This window comes from Oncorhynchus keta, chromosome 1, assembly GCF_023373465.1.
Source record: "Oncorhynchus keta strain PuntledgeMale-10-30-2019 chromosome 1, Oket_V2, whole genome shotgun sequence".
Lineage (NCBI taxonomy): Eukaryota > Metazoa > Chordata > Actinopteri > Salmoniformes > Salmonidae > Oncorhynchus > Oncorhynchus keta.
Genome location: NC_068421.1, coordinates 57,329,332 through 57,346,080, shown reverse-complemented (window position 1 = coordinate 57,346,080; position 16,749 = coordinate 57,329,332). Strand labels below are relative to the sequence as shown.

The 16,749-nt window shown below is 42.1% G+C and overlaps 2 protein-coding genes across 5 annotated transcripts; both read left to right on the top strand.

The window, feature by feature from the left end:
• Positions 1–867: 867 nt before the first annotated feature.
• On the top strand, positions 868–5,802 carry LOC118388917 (DNA polymerase epsilon subunit 4-like). The gene is made up of 4 exons (XM_035778518.1): positions 868–1,165; positions 4,884–4,968; positions 5,271–5,312; positions 5,511–5,802. Exons 1-4 carry the CDS (start codon positions 920–922, stop codon positions 5,525–5,527), a joined length of 390 nt encoding a protein of 129 aa, XP_035634411.1. The 5' UTR covers positions 868–919; the 3' UTR covers positions 5,528–5,802.
• Positions 5,803–11,124: 5,322 nt separating this feature from the next.
• On the top strand, positions 11,125–16,625 carry LOC118388925 (C-C motif chemokine 17-like). 4 transcript variants are annotated; one of them, XM_035778548.2, is made up of 6 exons: positions 11,125–14,083; positions 14,381–14,429; positions 15,154–15,283; positions 15,603–15,750; positions 16,008–16,048; positions 16,245–16,625. In XM_035778548.2, exons 1-5 carry the CDS (start codon positions 14,063–14,065, stop codon positions 16,044–16,046), a joined length of 387 nt encoding a protein of 128 aa, XP_035634441.1. In that variant the 5' UTR covers positions 11,125–14,062; the 3' UTR covers positions 16,047–16,048; positions 16,245–16,625. The 4 variants fall into 4 exon arrangements, with proteins under 4 accessions (XP_035634441.1, XP_035634431.1, XP_035634424.1 ...); XM_035778538.2 differs by having other exon boundaries at positions 11,127–14,083; positions 16,008–16,053; XM_035778531.2 differs by having other exon boundaries at positions 14,042–14,083; positions 16,008–16,086.
• Positions 16,626–16,749: the final 124 nt, after the last annotated feature.

Below are 16,749 nucleotides of genomic sequence, written 5' to 3'. Positions count from 1 at the left end.
GACTTTATGGCTTGGTTTTTGCTCTGACATGCACTGTGAACTGTGGGACTTTATATTGACAGGTGTGTGCATTTCCAGATCATGTCCAATCATTTGAATTTGCAACAGGTGGACTCCAATCAAGTTGTAGAAACATAATTGATAATCAATGGAAACAGGATGCACCTGAGCTCAATTTCGAGTCTCATTGCAAGCATCTGAATACTTAGGGAAAACCGGTATTTTTTTATAAGTTTGCAAAAATAAAATAAAAACTGTTTTCACTTCATCCTAATGAGGTGTTGTATGCAGATTGCTTTGGATTCCTTATTTATTTAATCAATTTTAGAATAAGGCTGTAATGTAACAAAACGTGGAAAATGTCAAGGGGTCTGAATACTTTCCGAAGGGTCCCCTGGGCCTTATGGCTTAATTAGATACTGACAGCTATTTCACATAAATCTAATCTAGGCCTATTATCACTTAAACATTGAGCAATATTGAAAGGTGGGCCTATAAAATTCAATATGTATCACAGGTCTATCTACAAACAATTCAAACAGTGAGTAATTGAACACATTTCTAATGTATTGGATGAGCAGTAATAGAGAGATGAAGATGTACATTTTATGTAACAAATATGATGAGGTTGTTCATTAGGGTCGTAATCTGTCATCTTTTCTTTTTAGCAGCCTCGCGGTTCTGCAGTCAATGTTTCACAACGTTTAGGAGCGCTAAGGAGTTGTGAACATTCACCAATGGCTTAAACCAAATATTTGTTTGGCCATGGTTCAAGCCAATCCTCACCTCATGAAGTCGGCCATTCCACCAATCACACACAATGAAAAGTTGGCGGGAGTGGAAGGGGAGGAACATTCGAATGTATTATTCACTAATCAGAACTAGGCACCTTTTTGACAACTCGCTTGTGTACAAGATAATGGCGTCAACTGTTGCAGTGTCTGTCGCCCCTACAGTGTCGGACCCAGAGCGGTGTGAATGCGAGGAAGAGTTACGGGGGCTCGAGACTGAAGAAGAGAGTAACCAACATACTGGGCCCGTTGCAGCACCCTCCCAGAACCGTCTAGCGAAGTTACCGCTGTCCCGTATCAAGGCACTGATGAAAGCGGACCCAGACGTGTCCCTCGCTAGTCAAGAGTCTGTGTTTGTCATTTCTAAAGCCACAGTAAGTTAAAAGTATTACGTTAGCTACCCCTAGCAGTATTAGTTTGTTTTCATATTTTGTAGCCTACATTCAAGGTGGGTTAAGTCATGTTGCTAGCCAGTTTATTTACATTTGTAATTTAGTAGATGGGATTATCCAGAGCAATATACAGGAACAATTAGGGTTAAGTGCCTTGCTCAAAGGCACATCGACTGATTTTTCGCCTAGTCGGCTTTGGGATTCAGCAACGCTCTAAACGTTTAGGGTATAGAGCCCCACAGTGAAGTGTCATAAAACCTAGCGGTCAAACAGGGAAATGGTTCCAATCGTTTTTCCACCATTCATTTTTCAAAAAAATGTCAAAGCTTACTTACATTTAGTAGATTTTCACTGCATCTTGAATAGCCTACACAGACGTTTTGCAGCCGCCTTCAGTGTGTAGGTGCAATTCTCTTTTAATTCAAAACAGCATTTGAACAACTGAGGAGCAGGTGCTTCTAATCAGGGTTGTCACTCATCTGACAATCAGGGATGTGGCTTTCCTGGTCTACCAGTATTCAAGTTAGTCACAAAGAAATACAGAATTAAAGGGTAAGGATGCAGGCACGAAGGGCAATTCATGAATCAATTGACTTAGGTGTCTGCTCACTTGGATACATTATATAAATTCATGAGATGGCTTACTGCAAAGGACATCAGGCTCAGCCGTTCATAAATATGTGGGACTGACTCATAAATGATATGCAAAATCTGGACAGTGTTCTTGTATAAAGTATCAGTTTATACAGCGGGTGGGTCTCATCCTGAATGCTTCATAAACTCATTGTTATGGATGTATCCAAATAAATGTCACGAGAAAACAGCTTAAACAAATTGCAGCTACTTTGCTGTTATTCTGGCTGCACTGTTTGACATGACTCTAAGTTAGCAGATGTTATTGCATCCTAGCTCCATTACAGAATTAATTAATTAAGTGTTTATTTTCAGAAAACTTAACATGTGTAAATATTTGTATGAACATAACAAGATTTAACAACTGAGACATAAACTGAACACCAACTGAACCAACTGAACTTCTGTAGCTCAGTTGGTAGAGCATGGCGCTTGTAACGCCAGGGTAGTGGGTTCGATTCCCGGGACCACCCATACGTAGAATGTATGCACACATGACTGTAAGTCGCTTTGGATAAAAGCGTCTGCTAAATGCCATATATTATTATTATTATTATTAAGTTCCACAGACATGTGGCTAACAGAAATGGAATAATGTGACCCTGAACAAAGTGGGGGCCACCAGCTGCATTAAGAACTGCAGTGCATCTCCTCCTCATGGACTGCACCAGACACCTGCAAGTTCCTGGACATTTCTGGGGGGAATGGCCCAAGCCCTCACCCTCCGATCCAACAGGTCCCAGACGTGCTCAATGGGATTGAGATCCGTGCTCTTCGCTGGTCATGGCAGAACACTGACATTCCTGTCTTGCAGGAGATCACGCACAGAACAAGCAGTATGGCTGGTGACATTGTCATGCTGGAGGGTCATGTCAGGATGAGCCTGCAGGAAGCGTACCACATGAGGGAGGAGGATGTCTTCCCTGTAACGCTCAGCGTTGAGATTGCCTGCAATGACAACAAGCTCAGTCCGGTGATGCTGTTACATACCGCCCCAGACTATGACGGACCCTCCACCTCCAAATCGATCCCGCTCCAGAGTTCCGGGCTCAGTGTAACGCTCGTTCCTTCGACGATAAACAGGAATCTGACCATAGCCCATGGTGAGACAAAACCACGACTCGTCAGTGAAGATCACTTTTTGCCAGTACTGTCTGGTCCAGCAATGGTGGGTTTGTGCCCATAGGCGACGTTGCCTGTGATGTCTGGTGAGGATCTGCCTTACAACATGCCTACAAGCCCTCAGTCCAGCCTCTCTCACCCTATTGCAGACAGTCTGAGCACTGATGGAGGGATTGTGCATTCCTGGTGTAACATGGGCAGTTGTTGTTGCTATCCTGTACCTGTGTGATGTTCAGATGTACCGATCCTGTGCAGGTGTTGTTACACGTGGTCTGCCACTGCGAGGACGATCAGCTGTCCGTCCTGTCTCCCTGTAGCGCTGTCTTAGGCGTCTCACAGTACGGACATTGCAATCTATTGCCCCGGCCACATCTGCGGTCCTCATGCCTCCTTGCAGTATGCCTAAGACACGGTCACGCAGATGAGCAGGGACCCTGGGCATCTTTATTTTGGTGTTTTTCAGAGTCAGTAGAAAGGCCTCTAGTGTCCTAAGTTTTCATAACTGTAACCTTAATTGCCTACCTTAATGATCTTTCCACAGGTACATGTTCATTAATTGTTTGTGATTCATTGAACAAGCATGGGAAACAGTGTTAAACAGTGTTAAGTTATTTGGATTTTTACAAATTATTTTTGAAAGACCGGTTCCTGAAAAGGGGACGTTTCTTTTTTTGCTGAGTTTGCATACGAAATGAGTAAAGCAGTGTGTACGGTAAACATTTATTAAAGTGACCAGTGATTCTATGTATATAGGGCAGCAGGGTTGAGCAACCGGGTGGTAGCCGACTAGTGTTGGCTATTTAACAGTCAGATGGCCTTGAGATATAAGCTGTTTTTCAGTCTCTCGGCCCCAGCTTTGATGCACCTGTACTGACCTCGCCTTCGGGGTGAACAGGCTGTGGCTCGGGTGGTTGATCTTTTTGACCTTCCTGTGACATCGGGTGCTGTAGGTGTACTGGAGGGCAGGCAATGTGCCACCGATGATGCGTTGGGCAGACCACCCAAGAAGCTGGTGTTTGGATGATATATTTTCACAGTTTGCCTCCATAACAACACCTGTGCCAATATATCGTCCGAACACTGGCCTCAAGGGCATGATCACTTAATGAGTCATAATACCCATGGAGCCTAGCGGTCAAACAGGCAAATGGTTCCAGTCGTTATTCCACCGCTTAAAATAAGGAGGCTGCCGCAACGGCCCAGTTTGTTGGTTGTTCTTTTCTTCAGCCTCGTTCCCCCGTAACTCTTCTTCGCCTGACCACCGCTCTGGGTCCGACCCAGTAGGTGCCACAGGGGCGACAGACACCAACAGTTGACGCCGGTTGTCAAAACGTCACAGTAAGCCTACACAAAACACAGCCCTTATTTGAAGTGTTTCTAAAAATCGCCTATGGGAAAAATGAATGGTGGAAAAACTATTGGAACAATTTCCCTGTTTGACTGCTAGGTTTTATGGGTATTATGACTCATATTGTGGTACTCTAATCCAGATACAGAGTGAAGTTGGGGAGGATTTTTAGGAAGGACCTACTTTATGTTCCTTGTAGTTCACTGGTCATCAACTGTTGAGCTACTTGGTGTGCAGGCTTTAGTTTCAACCCAGCACCAACACAGCATTGCTGTAAAGGCAATATCTAGCTAAGATGACATATTTGTATAGTTTAAAAAAAAAAAAACTTTTATTTAACTAGGAAAGTCAGTTAAGAACTAATTTATTTACAATGACGGCCTAGGAACAGTGGGTTAACTTCCTTGTTCAGTGGCAGAACGACAGATGTGTTACATTGTCAGCTCGGGGATTCCATCTAGCAACCTTTCAGTTACTGGCCCAATGCGCTAACCACTAGGCTACCTGCCTCACATCCACGTTACTCTAGTCACAATGCACTTATGTTATATGTTACAGCAACGTTACTGACTGTATACTGAACTTCATGTGTTCCAGGAACTCTTTGTTGAAATGATTGCCAAAGATGCCCTGGTGTATGCCCATCAAGGAAAGAGGAAAACTTTGCAGAGGAAAGATTTAGGTTAGTAATGTCAAGCAGACATGATCATATAGTACACCAATCATACCATATGATTATTGCTACGTGTAATGGTCACCAACCCCTGGTTTTGGAGAGCTACATGGCATGCCAGGCTTTAGTTCCATCCCTGTACTAAACACGTGTTAGGCCTAACTGATATAACCGATCAAGGTCTTTGTGCGGTGCTAGAATAAAAGCCTGCACACCATGAAGCTTTACAGGGCCAGGATCGGGGGTCATTTTGGCCAGCCTTTGACTTTAGTTCTTCCAGCTATTGTGTTATTTGTTGTTTCTACTAACAGACAATGCAATAGAGACCGTAGATGAGTTTGCCTTTTTGGAAGGTAAGTTCCCTTCCAAGCATCCATCTTCACTAAACCTCTACCACATTTTATTCTTCGTCAGATTGATAATATATTTTTTTGTAATTGAATATTCACGCCGTGTTGCATTATCCTGAGTCATTGGCTGGAGTGAATCAGTGAATATAAGTTTGTGTAACCGGTTTGACAAGGTTTTCTTGGTCTATGTTCTCTTTAAAGGCACTCTAGACGCCTAGACACACTCAGGAGACAGCAGGCAGTTCAAGAATCCGAGGCCTTCTTCATCATAAGGACAAGAGACATTTGGAAAACAGACTGACCTGTCTTACTTTTGAAGTGATATCGCTGAGTTGGTATTGGTCGCAAGGACTTTCCTTCCTGGACATATATAAACTGTAAAGACATCAGTGATGATCCTCCCTCAGTTAGTCTTATATGCAAGGAGTCTGCCATTTTCTATTTGTAAATAATATGAGATTATGTTGAAATAAATCATAGTGTATAAACCTGATCATTTATAGTTATCATTTGTTTTCTCCAAAAGTTGCGCCAGAAATAAATCCATCCTCATTAGTATACCATAGTGTCAACTGTTTAGGCAACAACTACACATTTTCCATTGTGAGGAAAATACAGTTGAGGTTGGAAGTTTAAATACACCTTAGCCAAATACATTTAAACGCAGTGTTATACAATTCCTGACATTGAATCCGAGTAAAAATTCCCTGTCTGAGGTCAGTTAGGATCACCACTTTATTTTAAGAATGTGACATGTCACAATAATGATAGAGAGAATTAGTTATTTCAGATTTGATTTGTTTCATCACATTCCCAGTGGGTCAGAAGTTTACCGACACTCAATTAGTATTTGGTAGCATTGTCTTTAAATTGTTTAACTTGGTTCAAACATTTTGGGTTAATTCCACAAGCTTCCCACAATAAGTTGGGTGAATTTTGGCCCATTCCTCCTGTCAGAGCTGGTGTAACTGAGTCAGGTTTGTAGGCCTCCTTGCTCTCGCATGCTTTTTCAGTTCTGCCCACAACTTTTCTATGGGATTGAGGTCAGGGCTTTGTGATGACCACTCCAATACCTTCACTTTGTTGTCCTTAAGCCATTTTGCCACAACTTTGGAAGAATGCTTGGGGTCATTGTCTATTTAGAAGACCCATTTGCGAACAAGCTTTAACTTCCTGACTGATGTCTTGATGTTGTTTCAATATATCCACATAATTTTCCATCCTCAGGATGCAATCTATTTTGTGAAGTGCACCAGTCCCTCCTGCAGCAATGCACCCCCACAACATGATGCTGCTACCCCTGTGCTTCACGGTTGGGATGGTGTTCTCTGGCTTGCAAGCCTCCCCATTTTTCCTCCAAACATAAACATGGTCATTATGGCCAAACAATTTTTTGTTTCATCAGACCAGAGGACATTTCTCCAAAACAGTACGATCTTTGTCCCCATGTCCAGTTGCATACCGTAGTCTGGCTTTTTTATGGCGGTTTTGGAGCCGTGGCTTCTTCCTTGCTGAGCGGACTTTCAGGTTATGTCGATATAGGACTCGTATTACTGTGGATATAGATACTTTTGTACCTGTTTCGTCCAGCGTCTTCACAAGGTCCTTTGCTGTTGTTCTGGAATTGATTTGCACTTTTCGCACCAAAGAACGTTCATCTCTAGAAGACAGAACGCGTCTCCTTCCTGAGCTGTATGACAGCTGCATGGTCCCATGGTGTTTATACTTGCGTAATATTGTTTGTACAGATGAACGTGGTACCTTCAGGCGTTTAGAAATTGCACCCAAGGATGAACCAGACCTGTGGAGGTCTACAATATTTTTTAACGAGGTCTTTGCTGATTTCTTTTGATTTTCTTCCCACGATGTCAAGCAAGGAGGCACTGAATTTATTATCCATAAATTTGTGGAGTGGTTGAAAAACGAGTTTTAATGACTCCTACCTAAAGTATATGTAAACTTCCAACATCAACTGTATGACTACATTTTAATAAGAAGGAAAGTACAAGATGTGAGAATCTATCCACTCAAAATAATGTAAAACCTCTAGCAGACACAATGCTTTACAGGGGGTCTAGCAAATGACCAGATCTATCTTTTGCAGACTAAGGGTAAAGACATCTGGCATATTATTTCCAAACGTCCATTTTTCTGTCTGTAAGCACGTAGCGTAGAGACTATATTTGGATATACCATTATATCCTGTTTGTTTTGCTGTTTCAATAAAACATCAGCCCAGAGAGAGGGACTTGATAATAAAAAAGCATAATATGAGCTTATCTTAATATTAGAATGGCTTACACCAGGACAGACGCACATGCTGGGGAAAGTGGCTGTGCTGGTAGTCTGCTGCTATGGCGAATAAAATGTATCTGGAGGAAATCAAGGCTGGACTAAAAATACAATTGTGTATGTACTCTTTGTGCATTCCTGAATAGATTCAGGTTTAGTGTAATAACAGAATAATGATTTTTGTGCATTTTTAACCCACCTCCCATGATATTACTGCAGAACATTATATAATTAATTCCCACTTTTGTTATAATGAATTTATTTCTAACTTTTCATTAACCACATATCAAATCTAACTTGGTAACTTTTCAGTATTTCTGAGAAATTCAGTCATTTACATTTATTTCCTACCACCTTTTGGCACCAGTCAATATGGGGGGGATCACTTATTATCATCTACAGCTGTAGGATCTTAATTTGATGTAGGATCTTAACTCTGTTGTTGCTGAGAATTTTCATGATTACATAAATTCACTGAATACTCATACTAAATCACAATCATATTAACATTGCATTTTTTTTAAATCTCCTTTTTCTCCCCAATTGGTATTAGTTACTCATCGCTGCAACTCCCGTACGGACTCGGGAGAGGCGAAGGTTGAGGGCCATGCGTCCTCCGAAACACAACCCAACCAAGCCGCACTGCTTTTTGACACAATGCACATCCTACCCGGAAGACAAATGTTATTTGTCACATGCACCAAATACAACAGGTGTACATTGAAATGCTTACTTACTAGCCCTTAACTAACCGTTTTTAAAAAAGTAAGATAAGAATAACAAATAATTAAAGAGCAGCAGTAAATAACAATAGCGGGGCTACCGGTACAGAGTCAATGTGCTGGGGCACTGGTGTCGAGGTAATATGTACATGTAGATAGTTATTAAAGTGACTATGCATCGATAATAACCTTAGAGTAGCAGCAGCGTAGAAGAGGGAGGGGGGGGGGCAATGCAAATAGTCTGGGTAGCCATTTGATTAGCTGTTCAGGAGTCTTATGGCGGAAGCTGTTTAGAAGCCTCATAGACCAAGACTTGGTGCTCCGGTACTGCTTGCCGTGTGGTAGCAAAGAGAACAGTCTATGACTAGGGTGGCTGGAGTCTTTGAACATTTTTAGGGCCTTCCTCTGACACCGCCTGGTATAGAGATCCTGGATGGCAGGAAGCTTGGCCCCGGTGATATACTGGGCCGTACGCACTACCCTCCATAGTGCCTTGCGGTCGGAGGCTGAGCAGTTGCTGTACCAGACAGTGATGCAATCTGTCAGGATGCTCTCGATGTTGCAGCTGTAAACATTTTTGAGGATCTGAGGACCCATGCCAAATCTTTTCAGTCTCCTGAGGGGGAATAGGTTTTGTTGTGCCCTCTTCACAACTGTCTTGGTGTGCTTGGACCATGTTAGTTTGTTGGTGATGTGGACACCAAGGAACTTGAAGCTCTCAACCTGCTCTCCACTACAGCCCTGTCTATGAGAATGGGGGCGTGCTCGGTCCTCCTTTTCCTGTAGTCGACAATCATCTCCTTTGTCTTGATCACGTTGAGGGAGATGTTGTCCTTGCACCACACGGTCAGGTCTCTAACCTCCCTATAGGCGGTCTCATCGTTGTCAGTGAGCAGGCCTACTACTGTTGTCATCAGCAAACTTAATGATGGTGTTGGAGTCGTGCCTTGCCGTGCAGTCATGAGTGAACAGGGAATACACTAGGGGACTGAGCACGCACCCCTGAGGGGCCCCCGTGTTGAGATTCAGTGTGGTGGATGTGTTGTTACCTACCCTTACCACATGGGGCAGGCCTGTCAGGATGTCCAGGATCCATTTGCAGAGGGAGGTGTTTAGTCCCAGGGTCCTTAGCTTAGTGATGAGCTTTGTCTGGCCCTGCGGCTTTGTGAATGTTGACCTGTTTAAATGTCTTACATCGGCTGTGGAGAGCTTATTCACAGTCGTCCAGAACAGCTGATGCTCTCATGCATGTTTCAGTGTTACCTGCCTCGAAACAAGCATAGAAGTTATTTAGCTCGCCTGGTAGGCTCGTGTCACTGGGAAGCTCTCGGCTATGCTTCCCTTTGTAGTCTGTAATAGTTTGCAAGCCCTGCCACATCCGATGAGCGTCGGAGCCGGTGTAGTACGATTCGATCTTAGTCCTGTATTGACGCTTTGCCTGTTTGATGGATTGTCGGAGGGCATAGCGGGATTTCTTATAAGCTTCCGGGTTAGAGTCCCGCTCGTTGAAAGCGGCAGCTCTACCCATTAGCTCAGTGCGAATGTATCCTGTAATCCATGGCTTCTGATTGGGGTATGTACGTACAGTCACTGTGGGGATGACGTCCTTGATGCACTTATTGTTAAAGCCAATGACTGATGTTGTGTACTCTTCAATGCAATTGGAAGAATCCCGGAACATATTCCAGTCTATGCTAGCAAAACAGTCCTATAGTTTAGCATCTGCTTCATCTGACCACTTTTTTTTATAGACCGAGTCACTGGTGCTTCCTGCTTTCATTTTAGCTTGTAAGCAGGAATCAGGTCAGATTTGCCAAATGGAGGGCGAAGGAGAGCTTTGTATCAGTCTCTGTGTGTGGAGTAAAGGTGGTCTGGAATGTTTTTTTCTGATTGCATATTTTAACATGCTAATAAAAATTTGGTAAAACTGATTTAAGCTTCCCTGCATTAAAGTCCCCGGCCACTAGGAGTGCCACCTCTGGATGAGCATTTTCCTGTTTGCTTGTGGTGGTATACAGCTCATTGACTGTGGGTTTTAGTGCCAGCATCGGTCTGTGGTACGGTATGTAGACAGCTACAAAAAATACAGAAACTCTGTAGGTAGATAGTGTGGTCTACAGTTTATCATGAGATACTCTACCTCAGGTGAGCAAAACCTTGAGACTTCCTTAGATATCGTGCACCAGCTGTTTACATATATGCATAGGCCCCCGCCCCGGGTCTTTACCAGAGGCTGCTATTATCTTACTTCTGGCCAGCTAATAGCCTAACGACTGATCAAGCAAAATCATGGACTAATGTTCAAATCCTGTTGCTGCAGGATTATTTTTGCTTTGACTATAGGTCAAATTAAGATCCTACCCCTGTACCTTCTCAAATTGACATTTTGTTTTTCTTTTGCAGCTTTTGTTATACACCCATTTCCCCTAAATTAAAAATTGTTCAGTTCCCTAACTCTAAGCACAGTTAAGACCATGTTTTGCAATGATTTGAAATAATTCCTTTTGTGTGTTTAACCAAACATGTTCTGGTTTAGTTTTAGTGTATATAAATAAACAAAGCTGTGTGAACCACAGATGTTAGTTTGAGGACAGCCTGCAAAGTTTATCTACTCCCACCAGAAGAATGCTAGGCAGCATAGAACATGCCAGGGTTTTTTCTGGATCAAAATGGGGCTTAGGTGGTGGGCGTGGCCAATGATGCAGTCATCGACAGAACATTTGAGCCTGTTGGCTGCAGTGTCAAACTTCAGCTGTTTTAAAGCTAATTTCCTGCAATTCTACAAAATGTGACGTGTTTGAGATAATGTTGCAGTTTGAAAGCTACATTTCCTGCAATTCTACACCTTGCCATGGGTCTGAGAGAAAATATGCAGTTTTAAAGATATCCTGCAATTATAGACATTTTGCTATGGCTGATATTATGAGTGACTCAAACATCATAGCAAAATCACTGGGGGCCACATGCCATGACAAAAATACTCCTAATTTCATAATTCTTTTCAATTTTAGATTTTCTCTACTTTTATATCTGGTTTAAGTCATTTTAAATTTGCACTATGCAGAAATCGCCCTGCAATTTCCTGGTTGCTAAAACTCTAATTTGTCTGATTTCAGTTAGTATAGTGTAGAAAATTATTGGACCATCTAAACTGCTGTGAAATATATTTTTCATAACCAAAAATATTGTTTCAGCTGTTTGAGGCTGGTGTACTAAACCGAAAGTAAAAGACTCAAAAACAAAACTTAAGAACGGGAAGCATAGAAATAGTGCACATAGAACATATCTACCTACCGCTTCTTAGACTTGCTTCCAAGAAGAATTATAGATTTATAACTCACCATTCTATGTGAAATTGGTTGCGTGGCCAAAAAAGCTACATATTTAAGTTTACACTAAACGTTTTCCCACCCTGATTGCATTTTTTCGTTTTTTTTTTACTGTTTGGACATGGGCAGTCCGATAAAACACTTGGGTGCGGCCCGCCCAAGTCTTTTCAATGCAGACGAAAACCTTGCATGCAGTGCCCTGGCTATAATAAAATATAATCACTACATGTTGCTTGGATGGACTTAATTTTGACAGTAAATGAAGACATTCTATTAGGAATCGCTCTCATGTAAAGTAAGTATAGTTCCACCAAGCCTTTTGTCAAGATCAGAACATTCAAGCAATCATTGTGTACCCCTGAAGAAACTTTGTTTATACCCATTAAATTACTGTATATGCACGACTTAATTTTTACAAGTTTACTATTCCATTCGTTGGCACCACCAACATTTTTTTGAGGGGTGTGTGTGTGTCAACTCATGCTTTTTTCAAGAACAGAACATGAACTGGGGACCACCTGTAATTTAGTGTATAAAGCTGAGAAGTGTTCACTTTTCAATCTTCATGAAGTTGTAGAGTAGACAATGGCCCATGATGGCTATAATCCCCCATCCACTCAGAACATTCCAGATAGTACATACCAAATGTTATGTGCCTGATAAATGATACATCTCAAAATTTGACACATTTGCTCCCTGAAACCTAACCTAACACTTTGGGCTAAGCTGCCCCGGCCTGTACCACAGGTATAGTTCGCTTTGCCCTACAACATCCCCATGACATACCTATCCCTCCTCTGGCTCTCTACCTCCTCAAAGAGGAACACCGATTTAGTCGATGATTTACAGTCACTAGTTCTTTTTTTGACCTTTTTGTTTGAAAGTTTGTGCCTAGTATACTTTTACAGTGATCTCTTAATCGCCCCAAAGATATGCCGGAAATGTGTTTGGCTCAGGAGCAGACTGAAGTCAAGGGGAAGGTATGTTTTTGCAGCTGAAAGATTCCAGCTTGATTTCTTAAGGGTTGAATTCTTGCACGCTGCCCCCCTCTCCCCTCCCTACCTCACAGACTGCATATTTTTAATTCCAGGTCTCAGGTATGCACAGTCAGATAGTATGGATTACACTGGCCATGTCGTCTAATAAACGCCACTACCTAAAGCCTCGCATTCAGCAGAGATGTACCCTGTATTCATTTACCATGTGCTTTACCTCTCTCTGTCTGTTCATGGATGTTGCAACTCTCCAGGTGTTATTCCATTGTACTATAACATAAGTAGTAGCTACTGCTGTAAAATACTAACAAGATATGGTGAAGTGACTCTTCTCAATAGTAGTTAATAGCTAAACACTTCCTTGTCGTCACTGGAAGCATTTCTTCTAAGGTACATTAAACAGCGGGTAATCAGTCTCGTCATTAAATACAAAGGTTATTTGTGTTTTCCTGTCCATTGTTTTTCAGACAAGTATTATTTCATTTGTGTCGTTGTGACTTAAATATTTTTTTACACAAAAAAAGCTTCATAGCATTACTTCCACTTTTTTTCAACTATGTTAATATCGTTGAATACCAAAGGCATTAGAGAATGTGCTGTAATTCTGCAGTAGTTTCATTGCTTGGTTAGAAGGGTGGTTTTTGACTGGGGGAGAATCAGCTGGGTTCTAATGACACTCAACCTGCCACAGCAAACAGTCATTAGCCAAAACCACACTCTGGGTCAGTCAATCCTCAACTGCCAACCAGTGTTGACTTTGCATCCATTTCCTCCAATAACGTAGGCCATTTTATATTTGACATTTTGTATTTAGTTATAGTACTGAATTTGGGGACTTGTCAGACACTCTGTTCAGAAAGGCAAGTAACAAACACACTTACAAACTACTCCTACACTTTGGATGCCATCGTGCTTAGCCACATGCGTTACACTTCTGACACCAAATGTTGCAAATTTATGGGGTAGCCGTCTGGGACTTGCATTTGTGAGTCCAAGACCTTTGCCATTAAACCAATAAAGGTTCAAGCCTCTTGAAAAGGTTGTTAGGTGTTGTACGGAGAATGATTGTTAGAATTTAGCTGCTATTTAAAGTCAGTCACAGTCCAGACTCTATTGAATGTACAGCTGTACATTAATTGGCAAATCAGCTTCTGTTCTCAACATGTTATCATTTCTTGTGATCTATCTAATGGTAGAGAGCTGGTTGCCATTTTATAGTATTAGTGGTGGTTTATTTTGGGAAACAGACTGCATGTAACTTGCTTGTGCTTTGAACCATGTTGCTACTAGAGATGCCTTTTGTCATTTTACATGAATGAAAACAACATGAATGTATTAGTGTCATGTTGCACAAGCTTTGGTGTTTCCTGTATTGTGCTTGAGCAGTGACCAGTCATAACATAGCTGTAAGACTAATGGGACACACCTATAACAAGGTAGAGTAGTTTCCATGACTGCATTAGAGAATGCCATAAATCTAGATTATTTTAAGAGCTTTTGGGGGGAGCACCTTTTTGAAGAGTGGGAAAGACATGGAAATGAACACAGTGAGTGGGGCACTCAGAGGAGAGGGGGAGCTGGAGAGGGGAGGGTTAGGGAGTGCATGTGTGTGTTTGAGGGAGAGCGAGGGAGAGAGTGAAAAGGAGGGAGGGAGAAATATAAGAGACAGAAATAGAGGGGAAGGTAACACAGCAGATTACTTCCCTGCCAGGCTCACCATGTTTCTGTTGCAGACTGTGACTGTTATTTCTCTGACTGTCATTCTCCTGGGCTCGGTGGAAGGTAAGACACAATAACACCTACAGTGTATACCGTTAGCAGCATGCACCCTGCTGGGAGCCAGTTTAGCAGGGAAGCGAAGGAGAGCAAGCTAGAGGAGAGGGGAAGAGGGAATACTGGAGCAGCAGCAGGGAGAGCCATGGATGTAAATAGAGGGCTAGAATGAAGACTGATTTCACATCAAAACATTGAACGCTAATAACAAGCTAACTGAAAACCTCAGACTTTAATGGGGGGAAAAAATTAAATCAATGATAAAATATGACAAGGTTCAGAGCAGCTTTCATATGACACGCATATGGTAACTGTTTATCTCAGCTAATATTATTGTGCTAACTCACTCTGGTTGGATGAAAAGCCTTGTCATGTAGTCATAGTGCCACTGGCATAACAGCACATTATGGGGGATCATGGGATGTTCTAACTCCTTCTGGCTGTCTGCACTCTAGATGACATATCCTGTCAAAAAGAGCAACCGTTACATATGAACCTTAGTCTAACTATACTGTATAGAACAGTGCAGTGACATGCCTTACATTCCTACTAATATATGTGTGTTATAATCTACCGTATCATAACAACCCTCCTTATGAGCCAATAGCAATCATATAGCCTTCAGATACTGTAAGTGTGCTTTGACGAATTTGACTTAAGCGTTTGCCTCTCAATCTCTCTCTCTCTCTCTCTCTCTCTCCCCCCCAACCGTCTCTCCCACCCTCTCTCTCAGGTAACGGGGTACAGATGCAGAGAGATGTTCAGTGCTGTATGCAGTACTCCCAGGGGAAAGTGCGCACCAAAGACGTGCTGAGGTTTGAGGTACAGACGGAGGGGCCAGACTGCAGTATAAAAGCCATCATGCAAGTATTTCAACTATCCCGAAGCAACTCGCAGACATGGAAAATATGCTTCTCAGAGCTAAGAGGCATTGTCATCTATCCAGGTCCTGTTGTTATGGCTCATGTTCTACTATAATTGCCAGGGAAGTGAGGAAGGAAATATGTGGGAATAATAAGCCATCCCCCCCAAAAAAATTATCCTCACTAGCCAACTTTGTTGAGGCTTTGGTTCAGAGAAGGCTTTATTAAAACCATGCTGCATATTTACAGTTTGTACTGTATGTTTCATTTGGAAGGTTGTCGTGGTGAATGTTCTTTGTCTGTGTTGTTGTGGCTGCAGACTGTACACCAAGAAGGCGGTGAAGTGTGCTGACCCCAGAGACCGAAAGGTCAAGAGGTTACTGAGGAAGCTGCTCCAGAGGCAGAGGACCAAAGCACATAGGATCATGTGGCTCTACCCTCATGGCAACCTGCCAGTCATGTCGGAGGTGGGAAATATGCACTGTGTTTATACACACAGGGCTCAATTCAATCTAACCCACACTGCAGTTATACTACATTAAGATACGACATAAACATTCCTTTGGTGGGAGTGATTGAACATCCAAAAGGCATTATTAGAAAGAGTGGAAATATTAGCTTTATTCAAAAGTGTGCTGTAGACTTTTACCCCTGATTATGTCTCCATAGACAATGGTTTTCCACATTTGAGTACACTGCTGAACAGTTTTATTTTCTCTATCAGGACAAGAAGGATGGGTGGGATGCCTTCCATGTGGAATGAGTGTGAGGTTGTTGTTACCACAAGAGAATTATTGTCATAGGTGACATGTGTTCTTCCTTTTACTCCAGCAATATTGTATTGTCTCTATGATCTAAAGCATGTAACGTTTATGGTGCACTTAAATTACCCTTAAATTGCCCTTTGGGGACAATAAAGATTTATTGAACTGAACCCGAACTATCTCTCCTGTCATTGCAGGCCAAGTAAACTTCCAGCGGCTTGTCATCCTAACTCAGCCAAGCTTTCTGACTCTCCAGTCGTCTCGTGTCAATATCTCCCTGGGAGTGTGGTGGCGGAGCTGTCATTGCCATACAGTCCATGAGAGGTTTTGATATATAGCTAAATGTATTTTACACTGACTGTCGCTAACTATGCCAAAGTATTATGCTAAGTATTTCTGATTACTCTAGCCCAAGAAACCAGTCTTCACCGTCTGTGTATACCTGTTCAATGTATACCTGTTCAATTTCCTAGAGGGCTTGTTCTCGCCTGAAACACAATGTAATGTAGAAAAATGCACTGTCTGTTTAAACACGACATCTGAAGTGGATCTTTTCTAAATAAATGGACCTGAAAGAATGAGATTTTCTTCCTTATTGTAGCCTAGGTTCAATCTATAATATAGGTCATTGAATTACTCAAAGTATTACTGTGGTTATATTTAATTGGTTCACGTAGCTACTCAATGATTTCTTATAGGTGC

Excerpts from the sequence above, each read along its gene's own strand:
- LOC118388925 (XM_035778548.2), top strand. The coding sequence starts at position 14,063 with ATGGGACACACCTATAACAAG. Across the intron at positions 15,284-15,602 it reads TGCAGTATAAAAGCCATCAT|ACTGTACACCAAGAAGGCGG; the intron begins GCAAGTATTTCA and ends TTGTGGCTGCAG. Across the intron at positions 15,751-16,007 it reads ACCTGCCAGTCATGTCGGAG|GACAAGAAGGATGGGTGGGA; the intron begins GTGGGAAATATG and ends TTTCTCTATCAG.
- LOC118388917 (XM_035778518.1), top strand. The coding sequence starts at position 920 with ATGGCGTCAACTGTTGCAGTGTCTGTCGCCCCTACAGTGTCGGACCCA. Across the intron at positions 1,166-4,883 it reads TTGTCATTTCTAAAGCCACA|GAACTCTTTGTTGAAATGAT; the intron begins GTAAGTTAAAAG and ends CATGTGTTCCAG. Across the intron at positions 4,969-5,270 it reads TTTGCAGAGGAAAGATTTAG|ACAATGCAATAGAGACCGTA; the intron begins GTTAGTAATGTC and ends TTCTACTAACAG.